Below are 14,766 nucleotides of genomic sequence, written 5' to 3'. Positions count from 1 at the left end.
CCGCGCCGCGGCCCCGCTCCCCGCGCCCCGCCCCCGCGCCGGGCCGCCCCCTCCCCTCCCCGCCCCTCCCGCCCCTGCGCCGGGCTCCGCACCGCCGGCCGCGCCTCCCCCACCGGGGGCTCCCTCTCGCCCCGCACGCGGCGGGCCCTGCGGCAGCTTAACCCCTCCCCTGCCGCGCCGCCCGGGAGGCCAGGGCCGCGGGCGGGGGGCTGCGCCACGGGCCGCGCCGAGGGGCGGCTAGCCGCGGTCGGGCGCGCGGGGCGTGGAGCGGGGACGAAACCGAGAGCCTTCTCCCCCACCCAGACGCCCCTGTGCCCCCCGCCCTGACGGGTGTTGGGCAGAGGAAGCCGGGAGGGGCAGGAAGCGGACTGCGGTGGGGAAGGGGCGCCCCGCCCAGCCCCCGGCCCGGGTTCCTGTTTTCGAGACAAACGGTTCCCACGGGGCTAAGCCGGCCCGGGGTCGGGCGTCCTCCTGCGGGCAGCGTGGGGCACAGGCCTGGCCGAGATCGGGGCCGTGGGGTCAGCGGGTTCTTGTGATGGCCTGGGGGAGGGGCCAGGACAAGATGGGAGCATTTTGGGGAGAGGGGCGTGCGGGGAGGGAGGAATGGAAACGCGGCTACCTGGAGACGGGGCCTCGGTGTCTAGGGATGTTGGGGGCAGCTCCAGAGCACACAGGAGGGACTGGGGCCCCGGAAGCCTGGCTCCCCACGGGGCTAGATGGGAAGGGGCAGCTGCAAGCGGCAGCGTGTTCGCACCTTGGAGACTGGAGGCCTGGAGGCTGGGCCCCCGTCAGGGAGGAACTTGGGAGGGGCAGCTGCAGGCGGTTGGGGTCCCCACAAGCCGGGCCTGGGGTAGCTAGTAACCGTTTCCGGCCGTTTGGGTTCAAACACACTCACTATGAAACCACCGGCCCCAAATCTGCCTTCCGAGACTTGCCCCTCCCTGCCTCGGGGCTGGGGAGGCAGGACCTCCCCCGCACCTCAGTCTTGGCGGTTCGAGGCCTAGCAGCAGGCCCTTTCTGGTCCTCAGTTTCCCCAAAGTGAGGGGGGGAACACTGGCCTAGCCTAGACGGTCTGTGAGGGTCCCCCGCCCTAGCACAACCCGGATTTTGGACCAAGCGTAGCCACCTGCTTAGAGACCCTTAAACGCCGCAGTGGGGCGGGGCTAAGGGCGGAGTCAAGAAGGCGCCAACCACCCACAGGCTCCTCCCCCTCCGGAGCCCCGCCCCCGACAGCGTGGATCCCCGGTAGTGCGGGAGGCCTCTGCCCGAGTCCCTGCTCCCAGCCCCGGTGGGCCCCACCCAGGCGGATGCCCCGCCCCCGGCCAGGCTGGCGGGCCGCTGACCTAGTATGGACACAGCACTGGGAAGAGAGGCGTGGAGGGTGACGCCTGGAAGGGGGCTGGAGAGGCCTGCCCCGCCCCCTCTGGCTGCCCCCCTCTCCGAGGGGACGCACCTGCCGGGGGTGCGGGTAAGGCACGGTGACGGCGCAGCTGCTGCTGTGCCCGCCCAGAGCTAAAAATACTTCCCAACAGAGAGAGCAGGAAAGAGGCTCTCGAGGGGAATCGGTTTATTGGGGGGAGTGGGTGCAGTTGGTCAGACCCATAAATAGGAGGGAAAAGGGGGCCCCAGGACAGGATAGGAGCAGTGTCCTTAGGCACGCTGGACACTGGGCCTTCGAGGCTGGGGGGAAATGAGGGTTCCAGGAAGAGGCTTAGAGATCTAATTCCGGCACCTCACCCTCTGGATGAGGAGCTGGGGCTGGCCCAACGGACTGCGAGCAGACTCGGGGCCGGTTTCGCGTCTGGTCTGGACGCTCAGATCTTCTCATCAGGGGCTGGCAGGCGCTGGCGAGTGGGCTCTACGCCCCAAATCTCCCGGGCATACTGGGCAATGGTGCGGTCGCTGGAGAACTTGCCCGAGGTGGCTATGTTCCGGATCACCATCCGCGTCCACTCTCTCGGGTTCTACAGGCCAAAAGGGAGCTCTGGGTTCACGCTGCCAGCGGGGTCCCCACCTTTCTTCTTATCCCAGCCAGGGCCACGAAAGCCCTGCCAATCCCTAGTCCAGGACCCCTCACCTTGTACAGGGCACTGACTTTCTCCTGGCATTTAATGTAGTCTTCATAATCTGCAAAGACTTTAAACCTGGAGGGGAATGGAGAGGCAGGAAGCTCCTTGAGGTCAAGGGCCAAGCCCATTCTGTCCCAGTCGACTTCTGGGGGCCTGGACAGTGATGACACTTCCAAAGGAGCCTGGCCCCAACTGCCCAGGACCCCTGTCCAGCCTCCCCGCCGCGCCCAAGCCCCGTTCAGCCTAGCAGCCCCACCCGTGAGGCTCCCTGGCCGGCCAGCTCACCGGTCGTGGTGCATGAGCATCTTGACGATGTCCTTGAACAGGTCGGGCTGTTTGGGGGAGAAGAAGCCGCTGCTCAGCTGCTCGATGATCTGCCGAAGCTCGGGAATTCGGTCGTAGTACTCCTGGGCGTTGTACCTGGGAGAAGAGCTGCTGTCAGCCGGGAGGTCCCAAGCACCAGCGTCAAAACCCCGGCCCAGCCTGCTGCCACCCTGCCTGGAGCTGCCACCCCACCCCCCAGGGTTCCTTCCCCGGAGGCCCTCTCCCCTTTCTGCTGAGTTTTCCAGCCTCCGGTGTGTGGATGAGGCACTGAGGCCTGGAGAGAGCAGAGGGGTGTCAGCGCCAAGGATCAAACCAGGCGCCCTTCCTCCCTGATACCACCACCGTCTCTAACCAGTGTGTTCCCACCGAGAATGGCTTTTCTCCCATCCCTGGCCTTGCCTTCAGGCTCCAGGAGGAGTCAACAGCTGCATCCTCAGAAACATCCATAAACTCAGACTGCCCAGCCGAGCTCATCGCCTCCCCGGCACCAGCTTCCCTCTAGTCTTCCACTCTCTGAGGCAGCACAATGCATCCCTCGGCCACCCAGGCTCGAACCCTCCCCAAGGCCAGTCGCATCTCTTTCCTCCCCTCCCCTCTTCCAACCAGAAACCAAGGCCACCTCCTCAACAATGTCCCTAATCCCCAGCACTGGCCTGCTGCAGGCGACTCCCCCTGCCTGATGGTGTCAGCCCCCACACCGGTGCCCCACCTGCACTTTGACCCCTCCACTCTGGTCTCCATCATGCAGCCAAAATTGTCCTTCTGGAGCCTAGTTCTGCACATGTCCGACCTTGCTCAGAACATTTCCCATCTCCCTCCTGTCCAAAGGACCGAGTTGGAACTTTCTAGTCAAGCCCCACAGGAGAAATTCCTTTCAATATTTAATGCCAGCTCTCATAAGCTGTTGGGGGGAGTGTAAACTGGTGCCAACTTTCTGGAAAGCAATATGGCAATATGTATCAAGAGTCTTAAGAATTCATACTTTTTGACTGAGAAATAGCCCTTTCTAATAATTATCTTAAGGAAATAATCAGAGATGTGGACATAGATGTAAAAGGTTGGTCATCACAGTGATATTTATACTAGTAAACGGGAGATCGACCGTGATGTCTAACCATGTGGAACTGGCTAAGTTACCACAGCATGTCCATAGGATGGAACCCTACACAAACATTTAAAATCTCTTGAAGACTATTTAATGACGTAGAAAATGCCTCCCCGATGTTAAGATATCAGGATTCAAAATTGTACATACATTATTCCCAACTGTCAAAAACTGCATATATACACACACACATAATTACGCAACGAAAAAGAGAACTGTGGTTTTAAGTGTGGGTGATGAGACTATGGATGACAGTTATTCTATTCTTTGTGGTTTTGCATCTTTCCAATTAATGAGCATGTATTCTTTTTATGATAAGAAAAAAAAAGTCATATTTTAAAATAAATTTTTAAAAATGTAATGCCAGGAACATGTCTGCTCTGAAGAACTACATTTCTGACCACAAGCACAGTTGTAACTACTGTCCTCATATTTCCCTTTTCACCAGGGCCGCCAGGGAGCTAAGAATCTAATTTTACTTCCAATTCCAGAAATAATATAATTTCCTAGGACTGATATGATTTTCTCTTTCTTTGCCTTCAGTTCTATGCTACCTCTTTCTTTTCCCATTTCATTAAACCTTATTTGTTATAAGTTACCACGAAGGTTTTCCAGAATCCTGATGGCCATAACTAAAGACTTTGTGCAGCCTGGACTCCCAGCCCTAGCCTCCAGCAGCCACACTTCAGTGCCTCTTGCCCATGGACTGTGAACTTTGGAGCTCTTGACCCCCGTACCCTCTCTGGTCAAGCCTGTCCACGTCTTCCACCCGCATGCCGAAGATGAAGAAATTCTCCTCTCCCGCCTCCTCTGCCATCTCCACGTTGGCCCCGTCCATGGTGCCAATGGTCAGAGCCCCATTGAGCATGAATTTCATGTTGCCAGTGCCTGAGGCCTCCGTACCCGCAGTGGAGATCTGCTCGGACAGGTCGGCAGCCGGGATCACTGTGGGGCGGCGGCAAGGGACAAACTCAGCTCCAGGAAGAGCCCCACTCCCGCTGGGAACTCTGGAGTCAGGCCGGCCCTCCAGGTAGCCAGATTCAGGGTCCCCTCCACCCCAGCCCGCCAGTCTTCACCAGCTGAGTCTCCCTCCCGCTGCCCCTCCCCCACACCTCTTGTTAATTCTTGAACGCCTGGGATCCAACCCACCCCCAGCCCCACTGTGTAACTTGAGGGGCACCAACAGGCCCATCTTTCCTGCAATTTCACCCTGTACTGCCTGAAATTCCACCATTAGGGGGACATCTTCATGATTGGAGCATTGTCCCCTCCAGATTCTTCCTTACGGTGCAAGTACCCCAGGAGTGGGTGACTAATACCTCGTTCTGGGCCTGAACTAATCAGAGCACCCCTAGGGTCCTCACTGGCAGCACCCGACCTTTCTCAGCCAGCGAGACTCGGTAGTTCTCCAGGAAGATCACGCGCAGGCGGTCTCCCACCACCGGGTCGTGGTTGACCACGTCTCCAATGGCTGTAATGAGTTTGATGATCATCTTGGCCATGTGGTACCCAGGCGCGGCCTGTGGGGCACAGCCAGGGGTCAGCTCTACAGCCCGGCACCCCTACCCCTTCCCGTGCAACAGCCTGGACATCAAAGGCTGAGAGCCACGTTCTGTGGCCCAGCTTCTCACCTTCCCTCCGATCATCACAGTTCGAGGCACGAAAAATTTATTGGGCTCCTTCTTGATGCCTGTGCAGAAATAGAGGCTCGAGTGAGCCAGGTTCACTGGCCGGGCTGGAGCTCCTGACAGCACCGGTCCAGGGAGACCCAAGACATAGTGAAACCCCACCACTCACGATTGTACATGGTGATGACATGGAGGCAGTTGAGGAGCTGGCGTTTATATTCATGAATCCGCTTCACCTGGACGTCGAAGAGTGAGTTGGGGTTGATGTGGACTTTGTATTCCTTCTCCAGGTACGCAGAGAACTTTAACTTGTTTTCCTAAAGGCAGGGGACGGGGGGAGAGCTCACCAGTAGGCTCACTTGCCACCTCCATCCACTCCTGCGCCAGGGCAGACATTGCTAATCAATGTCAGCACTCTTCCAGTGAGGTCAGATGATGCCTTCCCACCATCGACTCCAGGCAACTTCTACCCTTAAAGGTCTGAGGTTGCAGGAGAGATGAGCTCAATGGACCATTCCCGACCCAGACATCCGGTTCCTCTGGCACTCTCCACTCAGGCCCTGGCACAGGGGTCCCAGGTGGCAGCGCTTCTCACCTGCTTCACTTTGGCCACATCCCGGATAAAGGCTTCATCGTCCACGTAGGAGAGCAGTTTGCGCAGCTGGTCCAAGTCTGAGATGTATTCCTCCCCGATGCGCTGGCAGAAGATGGCTCTCCGTCAGGCCACGCCCCCCCTCCAGCATCCCTCACAGAGGGGGCCCTTGCTGGGTCAGCCAAGCCCCGCCCACTGCAGACAGCTCCTCCCTCTCCAGACTCCCAGCTGGGCCGTGGTGGGTGTGCCTCGGTCTTCCTCTCTTCCTGGCCTTGAGCTCTGCCGGCTGACCCCACCTGACCCCAGCAGGCCTTCCTCCTGGCCTTTTGCTCAGACAGGCAATGACCTCGAGGCCCTGCTCCCCATCTCTGCCCCCTGCCAGTCTCACTTCAGATGTGACCTGTTGATGACCCGCTCCATGAGACTGAGAACTCCACCAGGCTGAGCCTCAGGGCCAGGCCTCATGAGCCCAGGGCCCCTCAAGCAAGGAAGAAAATGGCTCCCCTCCTCCAGGCGCACGCGGGGCTTGGGGAACAGGGCGCGGGATGGATTTCAGCACCCCCCGGGGCACCCTCCAGCGAACCACCTGCACAACCACACCCAGCTGACCCCTGCAGTGACCCATGTTGACCCCTTGGCCATCCAGTGACGTCTCACCTCAGCAATGACCTCTGCCAGCCCGGGGTTACACAGAACCAGCCAGCGCCGAGGGGTGATGCCGTTGGTCTTATTCTGGAACTTGTGAGGCTCCAGCTCATAGAAGTCCTTGAAGCTGCATGATGGGGTAGGGGGTCACCACTCACCCCTGCGGGAGGAAGCCTCCTCCCTGGGGCCCCTACCCCTGTTTCTTAATGAAAGGGGTCGGGGGTGGGGGGGTGCTGGGTGTAACAGGGGGTCACCTGGGGACAGGACTGTGCCGGATGGCAGGACTATGGTGCTTAAGGGCAGTGCTACCTGTGGAAGGGGCCAGTTGGGGGTGGCGTGAATGCCTGGCGCAGGGCAGTGGGGGGCGGACCTATAGTGACACAGGTTTGGAGTGGGCGGGGCGCAGCGGGAGGGCGGGGTCTGGGGGGCGGGTCTCACATGGTCTTCTTGAGGATCTCCGAGTGGATGCGAGCCACACCGTTGACGGCGTGCGACCCGGCGATGCACAGGTGGGCCATGTTGATGCGCTTCACCGCGCCCTCCTCCACCAGCGACATGCGCCGCAGCCGGTCGACGTCCCCGGGGAAGGCGGCTGCCACCCGCTGTGCCCGGAGAGCCCAGAGCTAGGACCGGTCCCCAGGAACCCGGGTCCCCAGCCCTGTACCCCCAAAGCCGTCCCCACTGAAGTCTCAGGACCCGGGCTGCACACTCCTTCCACGCCCGGCCCTCCAGGTCACGACCCCTGCACTCACATTAAGGAAGCGCTGGTTGATCTCGTAGATGATCTGGAGGTGTCGGGGCAGCAGCGTCTCGATGAGGTGCACCGGCCAGCGCTCCAGGGCCTCGGGCAGCACCGTGTGGTTGGTGTAGGCGCAGGTCCTCACTGTCACGTCCCATGCCTGACAGACAGCGTGGGGAGTCAGGACCCTGGGGTCTAAGCCCTATGGCTCTCTGTACACACTGAGCAGCCAGGAGCCTGGGCCCTGCCGCTGCGGTGCCAGCTTCTGGGACACCTGCCCTCTGGGCCTCACACTACCGTCTGTTGAGTGGGGGCTCCCCTCACAGCTTTCCACTCCCCAGACGTGGAAGGGAACCTGAGACAGAGAGGCAGGCAGGGGTGGAAGAGTCCTGAGCCCACCTTGTCCCACTCCAGCCGCTCCAGGTCCACCAGAATCCTCATCAGCTCAGGGATGGCCAAGGAGGGGTGAGTGTCATTGAGCTGGATGGCCACCTGTGGGGGACGGGGGTCAGGGAGTCAGTCCAGGCTCCAAATCAAGGCTATGGTCACTGTCCTTTGCCCCTTCAGAGTCCCCTCCAAGGGCCCCACATGGCTCTAAGGCCGAGCTGGGGGCAGAGGCCCTCACGAGGGCAGCTGTGGGGCAGAAGGAGGAAGCCCAGGTTACGTTCCTGTTGACTGAAGACCTCGAGCTTGCCACCCTCACACACCCACCCTGCCCCAGCCTCCACTTCCTCATCTGCACAATGGGTGGGTCAGGCTGAGGCTGGAGGGGAGAGGCGATCTTGCAGCATGACTGGAGGGCAGACCTCCCTTGGGCCCGGTACCTTATCCGGGAAGGCATCGAAGTTCGTGCGCACGGGGTCTCGACAGCCGAACTTGGAGGACTTGAAGCGGCGGATGATGTCCTGGAGCGTGGCAGCCACGACAAAGTACTCCTGCTTCAGCCGTAGCTCCTTGCCTTCGAAGAACTGGGGGCAGCGCAAAGCAGGACGCAGTCAAGGTGTGGGCGTGGCCTAATGCTGCTGTGGGCGTGGCCAGGAGAGACTCCACCCACACCAAGACCTCTGAGCCCGGAACTGTCCACACTTCCAGGACCCAGGGGGCTTTGCCACTCGACAAAGTAGCGATGTGGGACAGTGTCAGGACGGGGGCAACAAAGACCAAGAGTATTGTGGGCAGCGCCAGGGAACAGCTCTTCCAAGTGCCCCACCCTGACCTGCTGCACCCAGGACTCAGGCGTGCTCCCACTTAAAGAACTGGGGGAACAACAGGACACACAGGGGCCCCAACACACCCTGGGTGTGACTAGAGCACCAGTGAGTGTCCCTCCCTATCTCCGCCCTCTCCCAGCACTCAGGCTTCCTGCCCCCAGCCCAGTGGTGACATACGTTGTCATTGGGGTACAGGACACGAGAGATGTTCTCGGCCAGGTTGCGGTCCAGTACAGCCTGAATGTAGCCACCAACGTTGACTGAGGGAGTGAAAGTGGGGACAGGGTCAGGCTTGGGTGGCGCAGGGGCTGGGGTGGGCGGGGGCTGCTCCCGACCAGCGAACTGAACTCACAGTCCTTGAGGTTGAAGTCATTGGGGGCCTTGGCAGACCACAGGCGCATGGTGTTGACGAAGTTGTTGCGGTAGCCAGGCACGGGCGTGTCATAGGGCATGGCCAACACCACCTGCAGGGCGCCCGGTGCAGGGTCAGGAGCCGGGCATCACCGTGTCTGACTCGGGGGGCCCTGAGAGCTGGGACTCCAGGCTTCCTCCCTGCACCCCGCTAACTCCCAACCTCAGGTTCTTGTCCGACTCTGGGTGACCCAGAGCAAACCCGTCAGCCTCTCTGGACCTCATCCGTAAAGAGAGGACGCCCCAGTGTCTCCCCATGCCCCCGGCCCCGCCTTGCCGGGCTGTGGTGAGGATTCTGGGAGGAGGCAATGGGGAGCCCAGAGCCCAAGGTGGGGCTCTGTTGGCGACCACTCTGCAGGGACGGGGATGAGCTGGCCCATCTGGCCTGAGCACAACCTAGCGGACACTCTGGACTCCTGAAAAGGCTCAGGGACCCCAGGGCCCAGAAGAAGGGGTCACGGAGGTCAAGTCCATCAAAGGCTTATGCCTGGTTAATTAGCACTGACTGAGGCTGGCCCCACCCCCCACAATTAGCAGACATCAATAATTATTGCCAACAACTGCCTGCCACCCCGGGGCCAGGGGCACATCACTCCTCCAAGGGGTGTCGCCTCCCTCCCCAACACCAAGTAGCCCCTGACTGGAGCAGGAAGCTGTAGCTCAGAGATGGAAGGGCCTAGCCCAAGAGCACACAGCCGGGCAGGCAGCCCGAGCCCCTGCTGGCCCTTAGCGTGGATGAGAGCGGAACAAATGCCCAATTCTGAAAGCCTAGCAGTTTCTGTGAAGCCATCTGGAGGCCGATGACCTGCAGCTGCAGCAGGAGGACTGACTGAGCCGGGGCTGGCTTCAGGCTCCCTCTCACTTGCTGCGTGACCTTGAACAAGTCACTTCCCCTCTCAAGGCTTTAATTCTCCCTAACCCCCAATGTTCCCCTTTCTGGGCTGTAGCTTTGCTTCCCATCAAGACCCCAAGTCAGACGTGGGGGAGAGGCAAGGCACCGTGATTATTCTTTGATGAGTCTTGTGGGGTGGAGAGGCGCCAGGGCAGGGCAGGGGAATTGGTGGAGCAGGGCAGCCTCTCTCCTCCCAGGCTCTGCGCTTGGCCTGGCTCCCTGTGACCCTGTCTCCAGCCTCTCCTGGCTCCAGCGGTGTGACTTCCAGCAAGTCACTTAACCTTTCTGAGTCTCAGTGTCCTCCGTTGTAAAATAGCGCCCGGTCCAGGAGCCTCCAGGCTCTCTCCCTATACCTCCCTGTTTCTTCTAGGCTCCTGCTCCCCACCTCCCTCCCACTGGGTCCTCCCCCATTCCCTGGCTTTGCCCTCACCTGTGTGTCCACCCACTCGACCCCGTGGCTGGTGTGCTCCACGTGGCCATAGAAGTGCACAGGCAGCATGAACTCAGGCCGGGCCTTCTCCCAGGGGTTGCCATAGCGAAGCCAGTCATCGGCCTCCTCCATCTGAGCCCACGGCAGGTCAGGGAGAAAGGAAGGCAGCGTCAGACCCCAGCTCACACCACGGCGGCAGTGGGTAGGGCAGGGGCAGTGGCCGTGGCGCGTCCTATACGGGGTGTAAATTAACAGCTCTGGAGTGGGCCCCGGTCTGGTGTGATGCCCACTGGGACATGGTATGTGTATGGGAGTCTGAGCAGTTCCACGGGCTGCTTTCCACCCAGGCTGGGGCTGGGTCTGGACCTATCCAGAGATGGATGACCAAATGGGGGTCCTCGCCATCATGACTGGGCCCCCACAAGGTGAGGGCCCGCAGCTGCTCACCTGCCAGCCCCCGCAGATCTTCTGGTTAAAAATCCCAAACTCATAGCGGATCCCGTAGCCATAGGCAGCGAGGCCCAGCGTTGCCATGGAGTCCAGAAAGCAGGCTAGGGGTGTGCAGGAGGGTGGTGTGAGGGACCCAGCACAAAGGAGGCCCTCTGCCCACCCCACCCCTGCCGCCCTGCCCACTCACCCGCCAGCCGGCCCAAGCCTCCATTGCCCAGGCCTGCATCTTCCTCGATTTCCTCCAGCTCTTCCATGTCCAGGCCCAGCTAGAGAGGGGAGGGTGAGCCGTGATCAAGGCCAAGGGCCAGCGGGCAAATCCCCCAGTCCCTAAGGCCGAGCCCACCTCCACGCCCCCCCCACACCTGGTAGGTGGCCTCATCACAGGCGTTCTCCAAGGCCAGGTTCACCATGGTGTTCTGTAGCGTCCGGCCTATGTAGAACTCCAGAGACAGGTAGTAGATCCTCTGTCGGGAGAGACAGACGGGCAGGGGAGAGTGGTCAGGGCTGCCCAGCTGGGCCTGCACCTCGTACCCCTCCTGCCCCACTTCTAGGCCCCGGCATGTTCCAACCCTAGCTCCGTTTTTTTTTTTTCTCCCCATCTTAGGCTTTGGGACTCAACAGGTAAGGTTCCCGTTCCAGCATTTCCTCTGACTTTGGACAAATGCCTTTTCCTCTCTGAGCCTCAGTTTCCTCATGTGGAAAATGGGGCTGGCCATATCTACCTCAGGGCTTGAGGCACTTGGGGGAGGTGGGAACCCCTTCCATCGCACACAAGCTTCCCAACAGCCCATCAGGGAGTCAAAATGGAGGGAAGCACCGCCAGGTGCTCCTCAAGATGGAAAGGCCAAGGCCCGGAGAAAAAAGTCATTTGCTCAAGGTCACACAATGACTCGCAGCTAGAATCAGCTACCTCCCATCCTTGCAGTGCCCAGGTCCCCTTGGCCCTCAAGCCTCAGCCCAAGAAGGGGGCAGAGAGGCACAAGGATCCAGGATGCTGATGGGGCCTGGTCTCCTGGTTTCCTGGATCCCCTCCCTGCCACGCCCACTGCCCCTCCTCCACCCCTGCCAGGAGTGTCAGGTTGCTGACATTTACCAGTGACCCCAAGAGATACTTGATCCTGCTGCCCCAGATGCACACCACCCACCGCACAGGCAGACCACACACACATTCAATGACGCGTCCTTCTACTTGGGGTCCGACTGAGGCCACAGGGGTCTTCCTGCCCACCTGCAGCCCCTCCTACTCTCTGAGTAGGGGCTGGGCCTTTGCAACCAGCTCGTCTGACCTGAACCCCCTGAGCTGCCCCCGCCCCAAGTTACTCCCCCAGGATTGCCCCAGCACCCATGGCACCTGGCACCCCTGGATCCTCCAACCTCAGGAACCCGGAGGGACTCTTTGTTTTGCTGCAGAAAGCCCTGACCCCAGGAAGGGGCTGCCACTTGTCAAGATCTCCCAGCCCTGTGGTGTGCCCCTAGCCGGTTCCCCACCCGGGGCGCCCCAAGCAGCACCTTGGGGTCCTTCTCATAGTAGTGCTGCTGCGTGCGGATCCAGCGGCCCACCAGGTGGTCGCGCACAGTGTGGGCCAGCGCGAAGTAGTAGTCTCGCGGGGTGGCCACATTGCGGTCTTTTACGAGGGTGAAATGGAGGTGCCGGTTGAAGTTCTTCTTCAGCTCAGTGACATTCTCCACGCCGGCCAAGCCGCGCACGCTGATTTGCTTTCTCTTCTCCTGGTCTGTCAGGGGCCGGGACATGGCTGTGGGAGGGCGGCCGGACGGATGGGTGGACAGGGGGCCTCAGCAGTGCCTCCAGCCAGGGAGTGGAGATCCCCAGCTGCCTGGGGATTTAAAGCCAGGCTCCAGGCAGCATGCCCCACCTCCCCGCTCGCTCAAGGGGAGGGTCTTGGCCTGGCAGCTCAGGGAGCTATTTTGGGGGCGAGGGGAGGAGAGGAGAGAGGGGCAGGGAGAACGGGCGAGCTCCACACAGGCGAGGCCCGGCCCATCCTGGCTTGCTCACAGCCCTGTGCTGACCCATTTCCTCCAGGCCTCGCACACTGGGGTCTTCTGTCTTTCGTCTCCGCCTTTTGTAGGCAGAACGCTCGCTTGAAAGGCCTGAGGCTTAACTGGAGCCAATGGGCTGATTCTGGCTAAGAGGTTGCCCTGAGCTGGGCCCTTTTCCTGGGGTACAGCTGCAGGATGGGGCCCAATCGTGGGCTCTCAATCAGGGCTCCTTGGAGAGGCCGAGGGGGCTGTCAAGGGGACACAGGTGTCAGGAGGCCCAGCCGCCAGATGAGCAGCTTGCCTTCTGTTTTAGGTATTTGCCCAGAGACCGCAAACCACAGGCTGGATGACCCCCAGGGTAGGGCCACCAGGGAAGCTGCACTTGCTGGGGAGGCAACACGTTGTAGCAAGAGGGACCAGGACACCCCTGCAGACTGAAGGGTCATGAGCTGAGGGTTAGGGTGCCCGGGACAGAAGGCGTGCAGCTAGCAGAGGGCACTGGGCATCTGAGAGAAGGGGGCCAGGACCCTGGGCTCCAGCAGGTGATATGCGGGAGGTCACCTGAGGCAGAGCCCCTCCCCAACCCCCCCGCACCAAAGCCTTGCCACTCTGAGCTCCCCCTGTTGCTGTCTCTCAAGGAGCTCCAAAGCGACCTTTTGAGAGGGCAGGTCAGATTACAGATCAGCTTTGGCTAGGGGCCACCAGCCCGGAGCAGGGGCCCCTGGGAATTGTAGTCCTGCGGGCCCACAGGAGTAGGAGAAACTGAAGCACCCCCACCCACTCATATGATTGGCCAATGGCAACAGGTCTCCCCAGGATGCAGCTCTGAGGTAAGTGATGGGAGGCCTTCTCCCACTCACTCCTCCCCTGTGCGGCCACATACTGGACAGGCATTTGGTGGGCCAGGGTCCACTGTGACCCCACCTGTAAACCAGGAGCCCCTGCACCCAGGAGCTTTACATTGGCCTTCACGGCCCTGGCAGCTTCAGGCCCTCCCTTCAGAGGCTCTGGCTGCCCCCAGTTCACTGCTTATGTCCTGGCCCCAGCATTGATTTTCTGTGTGACCTTAGGCTGGTTGCTTTCGTCTCCTGAGCCTTGGAATCCTTCATCAAATTTATTCCCTCAAATGAGAATATAGATCCCTGCCTCATCCAGCTGCTGCCTCCTCAGTGTGGAGGCTGACTGGATCCTGCTTTGTTCTTTGAGCAAAAGGAGCCCAGGACCTCATGCTATTGCAAAGAATGCCTGGGCCTTCCGGGGCAGTGGGCTGGTTGAGCGGAAGGACTGTGTGTTCTGGTCTGAGGGCCAAGGAAGCAGGTCAGAGGCCTGGACAGCTGCAAGATGCTGAGAGCCTGGTTCGAGGAAGGCCAAGCTGTCTCCGAGGTCTCTGAGCCACCACAGACCCAGCCCGGAATTACAGCTCAGCGCGGGGGCCAAACTGCGGCTCCCACACCGACTTCCGACTTCCGAGGCCTGCTCCGCCCCTGCCCCCAAGAGCATGACCACGCGTTCCTCCCCAGCGCCATACTTCAAAGTGGAAAAGCCAGGAAGGAGGTACCCAAATGCGCCTACCCAGATGTAATGGGAATCCAGAAAACCTTCTCAAACTTCTTTGTATCTTCCAATTTCTCTTTTTAAGAAGTCTTTCATACGTTGTACTTCAAAAAAGAATGCTTGGTGGCTCTCGGGTCTCTCCACAGCTGCCAGCCTTGGCCTCCGCTGGGCTGGGCCTCTGCGGGGTTCCCCCCACCCTCCAAGGGCCTGGGCTTCCTCGGGGAGGGCTGCTCCGAGGGCTCTGGAGGCCCCGGGGACACGCCGGTCCCTCGACAAGGCAGCACCAGTTACCTGCACCGTCACCTCACACCCTAGTCGTGGCAGCACGCTTTGGCCACAAACCCCCTTCACACTGACTCATAATTACAAGACTTTATTTTCCTGCCACTAAGGACCCGCTCCCCACAGACCATTCCTGCCTTGTTACCCCACTCCCCAAGTTAACTCGACCCTTCCCAGCAGCCGGCCCCGGAGGCCCCTCTTCCTGCCATCCATTCAGTGCTTGCCCTTCCTCTGCACTCAAGGCCCTTGCAGAACCGGGACGTCTTGTTTCCACCGGGAAACAATGTACTCTTGGCTTCTTTCTCCAAGTGCCTTTCTGGTGTGCTCTTAGCCTTTGTTGTGTTGGTGGTCCCCGCTCAAATTGTACCCAAGCTTTTTCTACGGGTGACGCCCCCCTAGGACCCCTCCTTTGTTTTGCATGCCCCGGCCCTGCGTG

At 60.5% G+C, this 14,766-nt stretch overlaps 1 protein-coding gene across 1 annotated transcript; it reads right to left on the bottom strand.

The window, feature by feature from the left end:
• Positions 1–1,552: 1,552 nt before the first annotated feature.
• On the bottom strand, positions 1,553–12,328 carry PYGM (glycogen phosphorylase, muscle associated). The gene is made up of 20 exons (XM_046644987.1): positions 12,006–12,328; positions 10,859–10,960; positions 10,684–10,762; positions 10,494–10,597; positions 10,047–10,178; positions 8,666–8,777; positions 8,491–8,573; positions 7,927–8,070; positions 7,502–7,594; positions 7,116–7,262; positions 6,802–6,965; positions 6,376–6,490; positions 5,722–5,823; positions 5,296–5,443; positions 5,130–5,188; positions 4,877–5,018; positions 4,236–4,443; positions 2,355–2,489; positions 2,078–2,144; positions 1,553–1,964 (listed from the first exon to the last, which is right to left on the bottom strand). Exons 1-20 carry the CDS (start codon positions 12,246–12,248, stop codon positions 1,815–1,817), a joined length of 2,529 nt encoding a protein of 842 aa, XP_046500943.1. The 5' UTR covers positions 12,249–12,328; the 3' UTR covers positions 1,553–1,814.
• Positions 12,329–14,766: the final 2,438 nt, after the last annotated feature.

Source organism: Equus quagga, chromosome 17, assembly GCF_021613505.1.
Source record: "Equus quagga isolate Etosha38 chromosome 17, UCLA_HA_Equagga_1.0, whole genome shotgun sequence".
NCBI classification, from domain to species: domain Eukaryota; kingdom Metazoa; phylum Chordata; class Mammalia; order Perissodactyla; family Equidae; genus Equus; species Equus quagga.
The sequence above is the reverse complement of the archived record's forward strand: the minus strand, read 5'-3'. Positions and strand labels throughout refer to the sequence as shown.